We start from the raw sequence: 16,084 nt of genomic DNA on the forward strand, positions 1-16,084 counted from the left end.
CCCCTTGCAGAGGTTGGGCACACGCAAGGGCCCCTGGACGGGAGCCTCTACGCTAAAGTGAAGAAGAAAGACTCCCTGCACGGCAGCACCGGCGCCGTCAACACCGCCGCCCGCCTCCCTCTTTCGGCTACTCCCAACCACGTCGAGCACACGCTGTCGGTGAGCAGCGACTCGGGCAACTCCACCGCCTCCACCAAAACCGACCGGACGGATGAGCCGGGGGCGCCCGGGGCGCCCGGCGGCCACGCGGTGCTGAGCCCCGAGGAGAAGCGGGAGCTGGACCGTCTCCTCGTCGGCTTCGGCTTGGAGAGCGCGGCGCCCATGCACAACCACGCGCCCGGCCCCGTGCCCGCCCGCGCGCCCGCCGTGCCGGGCCGCCACGTGGTGCCCGCCCAGGTGCACGTCAACGGCGGCGCCGCGCCGCTGGTGGCCGAGCGGGAGACGGATATCTTGGACGACGAGCTGCCCAACCAGGACGGGCACAGCGTGGGCAGCCTGGGCACGCTCTCCTCCTTGGACGGCACCACCACCGCCAGCGAGGCCGGCTACCACGAGGCGCCGCGGGTGGGCAGCCTCTCCTCCCTGCCCAACGGGCCGGCGAGCTACAACGGGGCCGAGAAGATGCTCAAGGAGGGGCTCTACGAGGCCGAGCCGCTCTCCAACGGCACCTACCCCTACGGCAACCAGAACGCCCTGGTGAGCCACCACCTCCGCGACCCGCTGGCTCACTTGCGGCCCTCGGCATCCGCGCAGGAGCACGTGGCCGCGTACCCGCAGCGGCCACCAGCCACGGCCTCCCCAGGCTGGCTGCAGCCCCCGGCACCCCAGTCCTACGTGTACGGCTACGACCTGCCCGGCGCCCACCGCTCGCAGTCCTTCCCAGCCGTCGGGACGGCCAAATACGAAGCGAACCCGGCGCTGCCACAAGCCCCAGCTCGCAGCACCAGCAGCCGGGAGGCCGTGCAGCGGGGCTTGAATTCCTGGCAGCAGCAAGGAGGCAGCCGGCCCCCTTCCAGGCTGCAGGACGGCGGCTTGGAGAGCCACAGCCCCAGCTTGTCCAGCTGCAGCCCCCAGCCCAGCCCGCTGCAGCCGGTGCCCCCGCACAGCCACAGCATGCCCGAATTCCCCCGGGCGCCCTCCCGCCGGGAGATCGAGCAGTCCATCGAAGCGCTCGACGTCCTCATGCTGGACCTCGCGCCCGCCGTCCACAAGTCGCAGAGCGTCCCCACGGCCACCCGCCCGGATAAACCGGCCGCCTTGCTCTCCTCGCTCTCGGCGCAGCCACTTGCCAGCCACTACGCCCAGCCGGCCCCGCAGGTGGCCCAACCGAGGTCCTTTGGCACCCCCGTGGGCTCCGATCCCCTGGCCAAAGCCTACTCTCCCGGCCCGCTGGCTCCCGTGGGACGAGGCGCGATGGAGCCAGACTACACCGTGCACGAGTACCGGGAAACCTATACGCCCTACAGCTACCAGCCGGTGCCGGAGCCCAGGAGTTACAGCCACGCTGTTGCGCCGGCGAGCGTCCACCCGCTCAGCACCTCGTATAGCCCCGTGGGGTCCCAGCAGCTCCTCGGCTCCTCCCCGCCGTCCCCCACCGTCCCCGCACAAAGCCAGATGCCCCCCAAGGGATTGGAGAGCTACGAAGACCTGTCGAGATCAGCGGAAGAACCCTTGAATCTGGAGGGCCTGGTGGCCCACAGGGTGGCAGGTAGGACGCTTTGATTCCTCGGGGTGGGGGGCGGGTGGGAGGTGGCGCGGGGGCCAGCTCGGCGGTGGCACCATGCGTGGTGGTGACAGGGACGGGGGACGGTGACACCTCGGCTGTGCCAGACCCAGGCGGAGCCCACGGAGGGCTGGTGGAGAACCCCGGTGCAGCTCGCCGTTTCTGGGGGAATGATGCAGCCCCCTCACCCTACAACAGGGCAGGAACGGGCAGCGGCACCTTGCTGGCGGCGATGGCTCCGTGCCGCGGAGGGGAGGCTGCGTTCCAGCTCCCTGCCCGCCCTAGGCTCTGATTTGGGGTTTTCAGGGCCACGGAGGGTCCCAGCTCCCTGGGAAGGAGCTGCTGAGGCTCTGCGGCACCGCGGGTGCCCTCCCTCCCGTTCTCTTAGCGAGCAGTTGTTTAATTGCGGAGCGACATTTGGGAAGGGTTCGGGGATGTGTCCAGGCTCGGGGCCAGCTCGTGATGCTGGGGCTTGGCAGCTCCGTCCGTTCCAGCTCTGCGCTCAGTCCAGAAACTCGCCCGGTATTAGAGGGAGGGGGAAGAGGCTCGGCTGGAAAAATCCGACAGCACCAACCCACCCGGCGCTGCGGCTGAGTCACCGCTGCCCCAGGAGTGGGGGGCAGCGCCACGGGGCAGGATGGGGGGCGCTGGGGGCGGTGGGGGCGGTTTGCATCCATCCGAACCCCGTTTTGGGGGGTTCAGGCCCACAGAGGGGTTCAGGGAGCCAGGGTGAGCCAGCAAACCCAAGGATACCGGGATGCCCAAACGGCGCTGGGTGTCGGGGCTGGATGTTGTAAGGAGAAGATCCCGCACGCCCCCGAACCCATCGAACAGCTACGGGGAGGGGAAAAAGTAGGATGGAAAAAAGGAGAGCCCTGAAAAGAGGCTTTGGAACGAGTGGGAAAGGGTCGCTTGGTGTCTGCTGAAAATCCTGTCCCCGGTGCTGGGGCCGGGGAAGGGTCCTGGGTGCGGTGCTGGGCTCGGTCCCACCCCACAGGCAGGAGCACGGGCAGGAGCGGCGTGCGGGGACGGGCCCAGCCCATGTCCAACTGTCCCCGTTGGAGCCTGTCCGTCTGTGCCAGCGGGGACAGGGCGGGTGGCCGGCCTGCCCTCTGGCAGGAACGAGGTGTCCCCGAGGCAGCAGCGTGGAGCTGGAGGGGACGGCTGACGGGAGCGGGGCACGGCCGGGTTTGTTTTGCATTCCCTGCTGCTAAAAACTGCCCGCAGGACCCGGCGCAGCCAGGAGGAGCGTCCTGCATCCCCTCCGTCCTGCCACCCCGATGTCCCCGTCCCCTTCAGCAAGGCAGCCGTCCCTTCGTCTTATGATGGGGGGGTCCCTGCCCGGTGCCGTGCCCAGGGGGGACGATGGCAGGGCACCAGCGGCGTTGCACAAGGCCACGTGTGGCTGGGAGCCACCGTTTCTTCCCCCTGGGGGTTTAAGCAGAGGTGAAGCAATGTCCCTGCGCTCTGGGTGATGTGACAGCACGTCCAAGTGGGGCCTGAGCTCCCTTGGACCCCGAGCAACCCCGGGCTCGTCTTCCGGAGCCCAACTAATTTTCTCTTGTTTTCTCTCTCTCTCTGTCTCCCTTTTGTATCTCGTGACATTTGTCCTGTCTGCCCTCTCCTCTCCCCGTGGGGGGCTGTGTCTGTCCCCTGTGACCCCCCCCACCCTCCTTGCACCCTGTCCTGGTACGCTGGCAGAGTACAACGCCAAGCTCAGGGACCTCAACAAGAGCACCAAAGCCCCCCGTCCTCCTCTGAAACAGCAACGGTCCTTCTCCTCCTCCGGTTCGTTCAGTCCACCTCCCTCCTTCCCTCTCCTCACGCCTTCCTCCTTCTCCCTTCTTCCTCCTTTCCTTCTCCTCCCTTCTTCCTTCTCTTCCCTGCTCCCTCCTCCCTCCCCTCTCGCCCTCCTTCCCCGCATGCCGAGTGCTCCGTGTGTTGCATGGACGTGGGATGGAGGGAGGACGATGCTCAGGGCCCCCCTCCGCCTCCCCTGGTGGACTGGGGAGCCCCTGGCCCTGGGTTTGTGCCTCGTTCCCATGGCTTTGTGTCTGGCACATCCTCTCTGAAGAGGTTCGAAGCCTCCAAGTCCTTGGCATAGAGTAACGTGACCAAAATGCTCCTGGGGCTGTCCCTGGCTGGGCTGGACTCTGGTCCGTGGCGTGGCCAGGGACGGGTTGGGAAATTGAAGGCGCACCCTGGAGCGCACGGCTTGCAGCAGGGACCGTGCCTCAGCCCCGCAGTGCTTTTTTGGGGTGAAACATGGGCATTCACATCCATGAGGCACCCCAGGATGGAGAGAGGGGAGCTTGGGGAAGGGCTGGCAGCGTGGGCCGCACGGGGGGATGCTGCTGTCCCCCACTTTGGCCGCTCTGGGTGCGCCGTGATGGGGACACCCCGGTGCCGCAGCCCAGCGAGGCGTCCTTGGGGAGCTGGTGCTCGGCCGAGCCGGGCTGTACATCTGCAAGGGGGCACAGCGTGGGGGGAAAGGAGGGTTTACTTTTCAGGCGTAGTTTCCAGCACATAAATCACCTGGGGGTCGGCGAGGCTGTGCGCAGAGCCTGGGTTTCCTCCAGGCTTCGCTCCGAGCAGCCTGTGAAGTTTCCCACTCTCCGCTCCCGAACAATGAGTCCCTTTTTTTTCCCCTCCTCCCTCCCCTCCCCGCCGTCCCCGTCTGCTTTCCATTTCTGGGGAGTGGAGCAGCGAAAATCCCGTGAGCTGCCGGGCGTCCTGGGCACTGGGGCAGGAGCTTGGCCACCAAGGCTGGCCCCGTGCCGCCCCTTGTCCCCCGCCGCAGCCTGGGGACCTGGGGACACCCCGGCACGGCACAGCCCCGGGGAGCAATGGGCTCCCCAAATTAAAAAAGCCAACCAGTGCAGGCGTGAGCGAGTGGAGGAGCCCAACCCCTGCCTCTCCGCGACGCGAGGAGCAGGGCAGAAGGTTTGGGGTGCCCCTTCACCACGCACGCCTGCCGCACGGCTTCCCGGAGACCCTCCGGGTCCCCCCCGTCCCCACCAACGTCTCTTTGAGCTGCTGGCCCCCGAGCACCTGCAGAAGGGATCGGGGAGTTGTGTTTCAAAGCTGCTCTTAGTGGAATTTTCCAGGCCGCCTCCGCGGCTCGAGCCAGCCCCGTTGGCTCGCGGCCCCCGCCTCTCAGCCGGGCCGCTGCTCCCCAGAGCGGTGATTTTATTGTTGCTGCCATTAACTGCGCTGATTAGTTCGAAACGCACCCGGGCCACCTCCTTCCCTCCCTCCCTCCCTCCTACCCCTCCTCCCTCTCTCCCTGCCAGCGGAGCTGTGAGGCCGCATCCGCGGCGCTGAGCGGGCGCAGGGGTGGCTGGAGGAGAGGTCAGCGGGTGCGAGGCGCGGAGCCCTGCAGGGCAGGGGGAGCAGCTGACGGCCGGTCGTCCTCTGCGAGCCCGTGGGAAAGGAGTTGGTGTTTGAGAAGTGCATTTCCTGGAGCGTGCTGCTGGCCTCTTTCTTTCCTTTTTTTTTTTTTTTTTGTCTCCTTTTCTCTCACTTTTTTTTTTTTTTTTCTCCCTTCTCCACCGCGACGCCTCTCTGAGCAGGGCGCATGGGAAAGGCGGAGGGGACGGTGCTGTCACCTGTACCTCTGCCCCCATTCCTCAGCTTTCTCCCATCACTGGGGTGAGCCACCCAGCCCCAGGCAGCCAGCACAAACCCGCGGTGACTTGCTCCCTTCTCTTTGTCTGCTCTGCGAGACCCCGAGTGCTCTGCTGAGCAGCGTCCCCTTCCCCTCGCTAGCGGGGCTGGCTCCCCGGGCTGCTCACAGGATACTCACAGGATGCTCGCAGGATGCTCGCACCCCTCACACCCGCTGCTGCGGGGATGCTCTGTCCCCGAGCTCAGGGCTCGTGGTGCTTGGTAGGGCTAACGCAACGAGCCGGCCACTAGCCACAAACCTGGCTTGCTTTTTCCCTTGTCCCCGCGCCAGATCTGAGCCAGCTTAAAAGCAGCTGGCCCAGGAGTTTGGTGCTGCTATGGGACAGGAGCAGGTGAGTGCTGAAGCTGCCACCTCTGCTGGGCAGATCTCCCTTTCCAGACCCTTTTGGATCAGCCCTGGAGCATCTCCCACTGGTCCCCATCCCGCTGGCCCCCTCTCTCACTGCCCTGTGCTTGCCCGCAGGGGTGCAGTCCCGGGAGAAGCCCCCGGAGGAGAGCTCCATCCCTGCCCGACGGCGAACCCCAAGCGACAGCCACTATGAGAAGAGCTCGCCGGAGCCCAGCTCGCCCCGCAGCCCCACCATCCTCTCGCCCGAGGTGGTCAGCACCATCGCGGCCAACCCCGGAGGGAGGCCCAAGGAGGTGCGTGCGCACCGGGTGCCGCTGCTCGGGGAGGCTGGCGGGGAAAGGAGGCTGCCTCCGGGGAGGGGGAAGGCTTGGAGACGGCTCTGGGACTTGTGGCATCCTCAGCGGTATTGGGGATGAATGCTGCTTTTGGGATAGCTGGGAGGAGGTGAAAGCTTTCCTCCTCGGGGGGGGGGATCCCGGAGGTTTGCGCCCGTTGTATGGACGGGGCCAACCCTTCGCCCTGCTCTCCCCCCCAGCCTCACCTCCACAGCTACAAGGAAGCCTTCGAGGAGCTGGACGGTGCCTCCCCCAGCAGCCCAACCTCCGGCGGCGGTGAGATTTCTCCCCCCACCCCAGCCTTCCCCGTCTCGCCACAAACCCCTTACTCTGACCCCCGTAAGTGCCGCGGCTCCGGGAGGCTGAGGGGCTTGGTGGGTGGCTCTTGTCCAGCCAGAAAGTCGCCAAGGGTCAGACAGCTCCGGGCTCCACACACCCACCGCCACGAGAATCACTCCTCCTCTCCCTCCTCTTCCCTCCTTCGCATCCCACCTCTCCACGCCGCCCTCTGCATCCCACGCTCGCCACCCTCCTCTCGGCTTTTCCCCATCCTCCTTTCTCCGGGGTGTTTCTCCAAAAGGGATCAGGGAGCGGGATGAGGAGAGAGGAGGCAGGGTCTGAAAGGCTGCATCGTTTTTGCCCCATCCCCTTCGGGCACATCCCCACCTTTCCTCCTGGCGTGGCAGAAGGGCAGCGCTGCTGCTGTAGGGCAGGTTATAGGGGGCAGGAGGAGGCGCAGACAGGAGCAGGGTCTCGGGGCGACCCCTTGCATGCTGATCCACTTCAGGGGGGGCACAGAGCAGGGAATTGCCAGCGTGGGACTTTGCTTGCCGTCTCTCTCTGCCCCTCTGGCTCCTTCCCGACTAACCCCAGTCGCGGTGGGTTTGTGGGGACCGGGCTTGTGTGACCGGGGCTGGCGGTGAGCCCTGATGTGCAGCCTCACGGGTTGGATCGGTGCCACGGAGCCGCCGGTCAGCTGGGAAACCCATCAAAAAGTTGTCAGCCTCCCTACGCCCCCCCCCCAAAAAAAAAAAACCACCTGTGTGGGAGCATCCCCGGGGCACTTGGCAGCCCCGAAATGGCTCCCTTGTTCCTGGAGACCCGAGGGCTCCGGCTGGGGCAGCAGCTCCTTGGCAGAGGGACAGTGACTCATTTTGGGGATGAGGCACTCGGAGAGGTGACAGAACAGCCTGGCTGATGGTGTCCCGAAATGAATCCTGTAGGATGAATCCTGTAGGGTGAATTCTGTAGGACGAGTCCTGGAGGTGTCTCCAGGGGGGCTGGCAAGCAGGGCTGCTCACGGTGCTGCTGAAACACAGCATCGGGGCGATGGGTCAGACCCATGGGGCGGGAGGGGACGGGAGGTGCAGCCATGCCCTACAAACCCTCGTCACCCTACAACCATGCCATCGCCATACATGCATAGGCGGCTCCCCCGGTATGTATGTATGGGCACGGGGGTACAGAGCTCACCTGTGCGTGGCCACCCTTCGGGGAACGTGCTCTGTACCAACATCCTCATCTGCCCGTTGAGCTGTTTTGGGGGTGGAGTGGGGTTTTTGGCAGCCCTGCTGCCCTTTTTATGGGGCGGTGGGACAGCCCAGCTCAGCCGGGTGTGGGGATCGCCAGAGGGGGCTGGTGGGGTGGGAGAGCTTGGGGGGGAAATGGGGTGAGGAAGGAGGCTCTGTGCCTACAGTGGGACCGTTCCCTTATGGGAACAACCTTGAGAGGTGGGGGCTGGGCCTGCCCTGCTGGGAATTGCCCACTTTCCGTCCTGCCAACCCTAAAACGGGGCAGGCTGCTTGTGCGCTGCCCTGTGTGCGTCCTCGGGTGGAGATGGGGACCGGCGCTGCTCCCCGGGGTGTCGCTTCAAACGGGGGCATCTCCTCCTCCTGGCAGCCCCCGGCTGCAGCTGGCGGGTGGGATGGGGCATCCAGGGCGGCGACAGCTCCAGCCCTCGTGCAGCTTCACCCCCCTTTAACGCTCTCCTTTCCCTCCCCGGTGCCGACAGTGCGCTCCCCGCCCGGCCTGGCCAAGACCCCGCTCTCAGCGCTGGGGCTGAAACCCCATAACCCGGCCGAGATCCTGCTGCACCCGGTGGGAGGTGAGTGCAGGGCAGGGGCTGCGGGTGGTTTTCCTTGGGGGACATCCGCGAGGAGCCCCTTGGGAGGGTCCCGTGGCTGGAGGAGGCGCTTTTTGCCTCCCTGCTTTGGCCAGGTGGCTTTGGGGACCTCGGCTCTTCCCATCGGGATACGGGGACGTGCCGAGCAACCTCCCAGCAGGGGAGGCTCTCTGGTGGTGGAGGCTGGAAAACGTCAAGGTCCTGGCTCTTCCTCACCCTTCCTCCTCCTTTCATCCCTTCTCCTCCCAGCGCAGCTGGGTTTGCAGCCCCGCCATCCAGGCCTGTCAGCCAGAACAGTATCCAGAGCCCTCTCCATCCCATAAAGCACTCCCTGTCTTCTTTTTTTTGTGTTGCTTGCTGGGTTTCTGGGAGCAGCCCTTCATGCTGGCTCCTCGCTGGGCTGTTCCCTCGTCCCCACCCCAAGCCTGGGCTCTGGACGTCACCTCTGGGGTGCCCAGGTTGGGCGCTGGAGGTGTCTGGGGTGCCGTGGGGCTCTCCTTTGCTCTCTGCGCGCCGTCCCAGCCAGGCAAAGCTGCTTAACTCGGATTTCTCTTTCTCTCTGCCTCACGCCTCTCTTCCATCTCTGCCCCCCTCCGTCTCTCAGAGCTAGAAGGGGAGGCGGGAGCTGCCTCTGCGGAAGGTAAGGAAGGCTTTTCCTTCTCTCTCTCTCTCTTCCCTGCTCGTCTGGCTCTCCGTGCCCAGCACTCGGAGCACCTGAGGATGCCCTGGTCTGGCCGTGGGTGCCCAGGTACCCATAGGGTGCTGCGAGCTCTGGGGTGTCCCCTGGCCAGGGGACAGGGCACCTCCAGCTCCCCCGTGTGCCTCCTGCTATCTAGCAGTCGTTGGGTGGTGTTGCTTTCTTCTTTAATGAAACTTTGGGCCCTCGGGGCCAGGTTGGGGAGCTGTTTGTTCAAGATCCTTCCCAGGGAGAGGACGGCTCTTCTCTGGGTGTTTGCTGTGCTTCCTGCAGCTCCGCCAGTCAGCGTTTCTCCCTCGGAGTTCCTCAACAGGCAAACAACCCCAGCCTGCACGTTGTGTAACGCTGGGGAGAGCGTTTGCTTGAGGAAAACAGCACAAACGTCCTGTTTCCAGAGCCAGTTTTTCAGGGATGGCTTCTTGGATACACCAGAGGAAGAAAAGCTGGGATAAAACCAGGCTTTTTCCCCCTAGCCCTCTCCTTCCCACCAGCCCCTCAGGAGCTCAGATTGCCAGCTTTGGAGAGCCTGAGGGCTCAGACAGCACCTACCCGTGGGCAGCAGCCTCCTGGTTTCCCATTTGTTTGCTCCACACACGGGAATCGGGGATGCCTGTGACCATTGGGCCACTTCGCTGGGAGCTCCCAGAGGTGCCCAGGTTGGGACGGGGATCCCCCAGGCAGGAGATGTGTCAGGCAGGCTGTGCCACTCCAAAACTGGTCAAAGAGTCCGTGGGCATTGTCTGGGGAGGACGCTTGCACCCCCAGTGACTCACGGCCTCTCCGTTCCCCCGCTGTCTTCCCGTCTCCGCAGCCTCTTCCAAGAAAACACCAGGAGGCCAGATCTGAGTTTTCAACCTAAAAAATAAATCCCTCCTGAATCTTCCCAGTACTTTTTTTTCCCCTCATGTTGAACCAAACCACTCAAGCACGTGCCCACGGTGGCACACGTCCGTGCTTACACGTGGGCTCTCCCCCCGCTGCCCTCGTCCCCGAGCCCCTGCCCCTGCCCCGTTTCAGCCTCCCCCTTTGCAGGAGGGGCCGGTATTTTTGCAGCCGTTTTGGTCTTAACCTCTTGCAGGCTGACTCATATGTGCTGTCTGGCTAATTTTAGGCTGGGGTGGGGAGACGGGTGGGAGATGTGAGTAGCTGTGAAATTAATTTAATTGCCCAAGCGGGCGATGTGTTTCTCGCAGCTGCCCTGGCTGTCCCCCTTGGGCACCGCCTTGTCCCTGTCGCTCTCACCCCGTGTCTGGCCGGCTGCTCGGCCCCCTCTGATGTCCTCACTCTGTTTTTGGCTCAGCTCTTTCCTGGGGTGGGTGGTTGAGCAGGGCTGGGCGGCGAGAGCAGCCCCACGGGATCGATTCCTGTGTCTGCAGGTGGAGGGGATACTCGCGCAGAGACGTGGCGAGGCTCAGGGGGGACCCGTGACCGTCTTTTTTCCTTGCAGCCCCGAGCACAGAGCTGTGCGTTGGCCTTGCTGGCTGTCAGCGGGGCCGTCTTGCCTGCGGGCATAGCCAGAGCCTGCCTGTTATGACTAATAATAATAATAATGTTTGTAATGCTAATTACTGCTGCGGAGCCGCCTCGGGCACGGCCAGCCTGGAGCCGGCCCTGCAAGGAGCTTTTGGAGCTGGGGACCTGCAAGGTGTGCCAGCAAATCTCCCTTGGGGTGCTCCGGGAGCATTGCTAGGGATGGATCCCATCATTTTCCCCCCTGCTCTGCACCAAAACCGGGGGAGAAACTCGCGGGGAAAGGGAGGAGGCAAAGAGGGAGGGCTGGGGTGACGGCTGATCCTGGCACGGGCCAGCTCGGCGGCTCCAAAGGAAAATTGCTTTTGTTGGGAGCGCTCACGGGCTGCAGTTCCAAGCAGGGATTGGGGAAGGCGTTGGATGGCTCCGTGGAAATAGCTGGAGCTGCTCTCTGGTCGCCGCTGCTGGAGGTGGCTGGGAGAGGTGGCTGTGCAGGACGTCACCCTCCGTCCCCCCGTGAGTCAGCGCAGGCTGGGCCGTGTCGCCGGCTCTATTTTTAGGGGCTGAGGATGAGCACGGAGCACGCTGTGTGCCGTGTGGTGTCCTGTCTGGGCAGGGACACTGATTCAGAGCTGGGTGGGGGGAGCTGTGGCATGGCACCGAGTGAGGCAGTGTCCCCTGAAATGGGGATAAGGGCACGGCCCCGTTCCCGTGCCGTTGCCGGCGGTGTGAGCTGTCAGCTCATCCCTTTCCCTTTCTCTTTCTCCTCAGAGCCCAGGAGCTATGTCGAGTCGGTGGCCCGGACGGCCACGACGGGCAGGGGGGGGACCCTGCCGGCCGCCCAGCCCGGGGGCCTGGAGGTGCCCACCAGGAACGGCGCCTTCAGCAACTCCTTCACCGCCCCCAGCCCCGTCTCCACCAGCAGCCCCATTCACAGCGTGGACGGGTAAGCAGCCTGCTGGTGCCGTGCCTCGGTTTCCCTCGGTGTGCGTGGAAGAGGGGTGCCAGCCAGCTGTGGGAACCGCTGTGGGGCTGAATCCTCCTCTCCCCATCTCTCCCCAGTGCCTCCCTGCACAGCTACCCCTCCGAGGGCAGCCCCCACGGCACGGTGACGCCTCCCCACGCCGCGGCCGAGCCAGCCTACCGCTCGCCCGTCGCCTCCCAGATGCCCTCTGCTCACAGCAGCTACCAAACCCCGTCTCCTTCATCCTACCAAGCGGCCACCCCGGGCTCGCTCTACGCCAGCCCCGACTACCCCGATGGCCGAGCCGGCTTCCAGCCGGACCCCCAAACGCGGCCGCAGCAGCAGCAGCAGGTCAACGTGGTGGGCGTCCACGCGCTGCCGGGGAGCCCCCGCACCCTCCACCGGACAGTGGCTACCAACACGCCTCCCAGCCCTGGATTTGGGCGAAGAGCCGTCAACCCCGCTGTCGGCGGTGCTCCCGGCAGCCCCGGGCTGGGCCGGCACGCCGTAGCCCCCCACGGCAACCTGGCTGTGCCACCAGGGAGCCCAAGCCTTGCCCGGCACCAAGCGGCGGTGGCGGCGGTGCCACCCGGCAGCCCCGTTTACGGCTACTCCAGCCCGGAGGAGAGGCGCCCGACGTTGTCCCGGCAGAGCAGCTCGTCCGGCTACCAGCCTCCTTCCACGCCGTCCTTCCCCGTCTCGCCGGCGTACTACCCGGGCACCAGCACGCCGCACTCCTCCTCGCCGGATTCGGCCGCCTACCGGCAGGGCAGCCCCACGCCGCAGCCGGCGCTGCCCGAAAAGAGGCGGATGTCGGCCGGGGAGCGCGCCAACAGCCTGCCCAACTACGCCACCGTCAACGGCAAGGCCTCCTCGCCTCTCTCCAGCGGCATGTCCAGCCCCAGCAGCGGCAGCGCCGTGGCTTTCTCCCACACCCTGCCGGATTTCTCCAAGTTTTCCATGCCAGGTGAGCGATGCCGTCGCCTCCCTGGCTCCTCGCCACCCCCTGTCCCCTTCTCTTCTGCGTCCCACGAGGAAGGGGTTGTGTCCTGATTTACTCCTGTCTGTCTGCGAGCCCGCGGCACTGCCGGGGCTAGGGCCATTTCCTGCTTCTTCTGCTTTTCAAAACCAGTGAATCCAAACAGGAAAAATACCGGCTCGGCACCGGGACCATCGTGCTGGTGTAAACAGCGCGGGGATTTGTGTACAGGGAAGATCAAAGCTCCCGGAGGCAGCTCGCATCCGCCTGGCTTTTCTCTGCCGTGGGGACGCGCCGACCTCCTGGCCCCGTTCCTGGTGTTTGCACCCTGGGGAGCCCCCGCGGCCGCTCTCCGTGCCCCCTCCTCGTTTCCAAAGGGGTGCCGTGCCCTGCGTGCTGCTGCGCCTGAAGCGCTGCCCCCTGCTCCCGTTACGAGACGCCTCCGTGACGCCAAGATCGGGCTGATAGGAGCCGGGGAATAAAGCGCCGGGGCAGCCGTGGCTCCGGCTGCCTCTCCGGTTTGGCTGCCAGGCAGGTGGCCCTTTGTGGGCTCGCTGGCGCCTGTGCCAGCCCCGTGACTCGCGGTGGCTGGGAGCCACCAGGGGAGTGGGGACCTCGGAACTGGGAGCGCTGGGGCGAAGCCATAAGCCTGGATTGCGAAGGGCCAGCTCCCTTTTAAATGTTGAAGCCCTGTTTTGTCTCTGCCTGTGGGGCAGAGGGGCTCTTCCCAGCCCTTTGAGGCCCCAGGGTGAGCTGTACATGCCGTGCGCTCCAGGTGAAGCCCAACCTGGCCCTGTACCGAGCAGCAGGTTGAGGTTAACACAGCGTGCTGGGGCTGAAAGGAGGTGAAGGTACCAAGGTCAACCAGCCGTGCTGCTCTGCAGGCAGGATTTGCTGAGAACTCATGCAGGGTTTTAGATACAGCCTCTTTTGATTTCTTTCCTTCTTTCCTCCTGCAGACATCAGCCCCGAGACTCGTGCCAACGTCAAGTTTGTGCAGGACACTTCCAAGTACTGGTACAAGCCGGAGATCTCCAGGGAGCAAGGTGCGTAGATGGCACGGGATGAAGGACTCGGGAGCTGGGGTGTGCCTGGGGCTGAGAGCGCTGCAGCTCCGTGGGGTTTAGCGAGGGTTTCCCTTAGGGGCTGGGCTAGGAGTGAAGCACTGTGGATGGAGCCTGGCTCAGCTGCTGGCTCGTGTAATGTGGGCTCCCCAAACCTCCCCGCTGGGCAGGAGCAGTGGGGCTGTGCCCTTTGGGGCGCAAATCTTGCACTGAGAAGGGTGAGATGTGCCCCTTCCTAGCCACAGACCCACTCGAGTCCCCGACCCAGCTGGTAACATCATGGTGCCCAGCGTGGGCACCCCGTCCTGACCCACGTCGCTGGTTTGGGAGGGCACGCTGCCTCCGGCTGTGCCAGGTCTCAGGTTTGCCCTTCTCTCCCACAGCCATCGCGCTGCTGAAGGACAGGGAGCCGGGGGCTTTCATCATCCGCGACAGCCACTCTTTCCGGGGAGCCTACGGCCTCGCCATGAAAGTAGCCTCCCCGCCTCCCACGGTCATGCAGCAGAACAAGAAAGGTATTGTGCGCCCTCCTGCTTCCCACGCCGGGATGCTTGCTATTGTTCAAGCCCTGGACGAGCGGGCAGGCGGCTCTGCTGAGCCAGACGTGCCCTTGAGTATGCGCTGATGTGGCAGCATCCCTCCCTGCCAGCCCCTGCCAGCCCCTGGGGGGCATCTGCAGCTGGGCTTTGGCACGGTGAAACTGGCACAGCCTCCCCGGCCCCCCAGCACCGTGGCTTGGGGTGGACCCAGTGCAAAGGGTCTGATTCCAGTGGAGAGCCCTCCCTCGAGCTGGGGGTGAGCCAGAGCACTGGTTTCCCTGGGGGATTGCTTTGGGATGGCCTAGGGAGGAGGAGGAGGGTGGCTGTGGTGTGACGATGTCCCATCCCTTCCCAGGAGACATCACCAACGAGCTGGTGAGACATTTCCTCATCGAGACCAGCCCGCGGGGTGTGAAACTAAAAGGATGCCCCAACGAGCCTAATTTCGGTGAGTGCCCAGGTGTGGTTCCCACCCAGCCCTTTGGAAGCCTTGCCTTCGCTGGGCTGTCCGAGCAGAGCAATCAGGTGTCCGGGAGGGTAGACAGGGGGCAGAGCGAGAAGAGGAGAAGAAATGATGCTGGGCAGGGTGAAGACGAGCCCCAGTGGGCACAGGGGCTTCAGGAAGAGCCCCATGTGGTCCTGTCCACCCAGAGCATCAGCCTGACAGGGCAGGCTCCGTGCTGACTGTCTCCCTCTCTCCCCAGGCTGCCTCTCGGCTCTGGTCTACCAGCACTCCATCATGCCCTTGGCCCTGCCCTGCAAGCTGGTCATTCCTGACCGAGGTAAGAGCCACGGCCAGCAGCATGAGGTGGCATTGGACTGCCACCTTCGGGTGTGCTGGGGGCTTCCCTGCCAGCCAGGAGCCACGCTCGGGGCTGGGTTTTCCCCGCAGGACCAGCCCTTGGGGACATATCCCTCTCCTCTCCGTGCTACGGGCTGTGCCTCCCGCTGGTTCCTGTGCTCAGCTGGTTGAGAGCCAGGCTGGGTTTTGCTCTTTATCCTCGGTGCCCCTTCAGCACTGGCACACGATGCTCAGCAGCTGGAAAGGGGACAGTGCGTCTGCCCCCACCGCCCGCTGGGTTTCCAAGCAGGGAGCAGCAGTAACGTCCCATCTCTTCTAGATCCCATGGAGGAAAAGAAAGACGCCGCATCCGCCAGCAACTCGGCCACAGACCTTCTCAAACAGGGTGCGGGTGAGTAGAGAGAGGCTGCAGTGAGGCGAATGCGGCCCGGGGAGGTGGCTGACCCCACGTCTGCTTCTCCTTTTCCAGCCTGCAACGTCCTTTTCATCAATTCGGTGGAGATGGAGTCGCTCACGGGCCCCCAGGCCATCTCCAAGGCTGTGGCCGAGACGCTGGTGGCCGACCCCACGCCCACCGCCACGATCGTCCACTTCAAAGTCTCCGCGCAAGGCATCACCTTGACTGACAACCAGAGGAAGTAAGAGCCCCCCCCAACACCTCCCCATGTCCCCAAAGCCTGGGCACACGTCGGGTGTGTGTGTCCTGCTGGAAGGATGTCCCCAGGGTGGCGTGGGCCTGGGCGTGGAGCAGTCCTGGGGTGCCCAGGGGACCGTGGGGCAGCTGCGGTGGGCAGAGGTGGGGGGCTCGCTGGCCGTAACACCCCTGCCTTGTGTTTCAGGTTGTTCTTCCGACGGCACTACCCTCTCAACACCGTCACCTTCTGCGACCTGGACCCCCAGGAACGAAAGTAGGTGCCCTAACGTGTGGGGAGCGCGTGTCCCCTGCCCCTTTCCCTCCCCCAGGCTGCTTGGAGCAGGGGCTTTGCTTGCTCTGCCTCCCCTTACTCCTGAGGAGGGCAGCAATGGAGGGTCCTGGTGGATACCCTGGGCAAACACCAGCATCTCTGGTGACTTCTTGGTGTCCCCAAACACCTTCATGCACCAGGTAGCCGTAGGTCCCTGTCTCTGTGGTGTGCAGGAGGCACCGTCCCTCACACCTCCTCTTCTCCTTGCAGGTGGACTAAAACTGACGGCAGTGGCCCAGCCAAGTAAGTGCTTGCTGTGCTCGGTTCCTCCCGGCCTCTATTGGGGTGGGTCCCACCGCTGTGTGAGCATCACCCCCAGGAGAACCGTGCCTGGTGGCCCCATGGTCACCCGAGGGGTGGGCTCGCCTCCTTGCTGCAGGAACATCTC

General features: G+C 64.8%; 1 protein-coding gene across 12 annotated transcripts in view; it reads left to right on the forward strand.

Annotated features, from left to right (window-relative positions):
* The window catches only part of TNS1 (tensin 1), a gene marked incomplete at its 5' end in the record, with an annotated part of 46,756 nt that overhangs the window by 28,752 nt on the left and 1,920 nt on the right, over nt 1-16,084 (forward strand). For 4 of the 12 annotated variants that reach the window (XM_082762879.1, XM_082762876.1, XM_082762881.1 and 1 more), the window contains 16 exons: nt 11-1,708; nt 3,425-3,511; nt 5,874-6,052; nt 6,295-6,433; nt 8,106-8,198; nt 8,821-8,856; nt 11,155-11,329; nt 11,446-12,314; nt 13,286-13,372; nt 13,774-13,905; nt 14,285-14,377; nt 14,634-14,711; nt 15,051-15,122; nt 15,201-15,369; nt 15,571-15,639; nt 15,907-15,939. In XM_082762879.1, the coding sequence (XP_082619005.1) occupies nt 11-1,708; nt 3,425-3,511; nt 5,874-6,052; nt 6,295-6,433; nt 8,106-8,198; nt 8,821-8,856; nt 11,155-11,329; nt 11,446-12,314; nt 13,286-13,372; nt 13,774-13,905; nt 14,285-14,377; nt 14,634-14,711; nt 15,051-15,122; nt 15,201-15,369; nt 15,571-15,639; nt 15,907-15,939 (4,009 nt within the window). The remainder of the gene's footprint in view (nt 1-10; nt 1,709-3,424; nt 3,512-5,873; nt 6,053-6,294; nt 6,434-8,105; nt 8,199-8,820; nt 8,857-11,154; nt 11,330-11,445; nt 12,315-13,285; nt 13,373-13,773; nt 13,906-14,284; nt 14,378-14,633; nt 14,712-15,050; nt 15,123-15,200; nt 15,370-15,570; nt 15,640-15,906; nt 15,940-16,084) is intronic. The other 8 variants (XM_082762871.1, XM_082762877.1, XM_082762880.1 and 5 more) reach the window with 8 other exon arrangements.

This window comes from Aythya marila (assembly GCF_965140915.1).
Source record: "Aythya marila genome assembly, chromosome: 6".
NCBI classification, from domain to species: Eukaryota; Metazoa; Chordata; class Aves; order Anseriformes; family Anatidae; genus Aythya; species Aythya marila.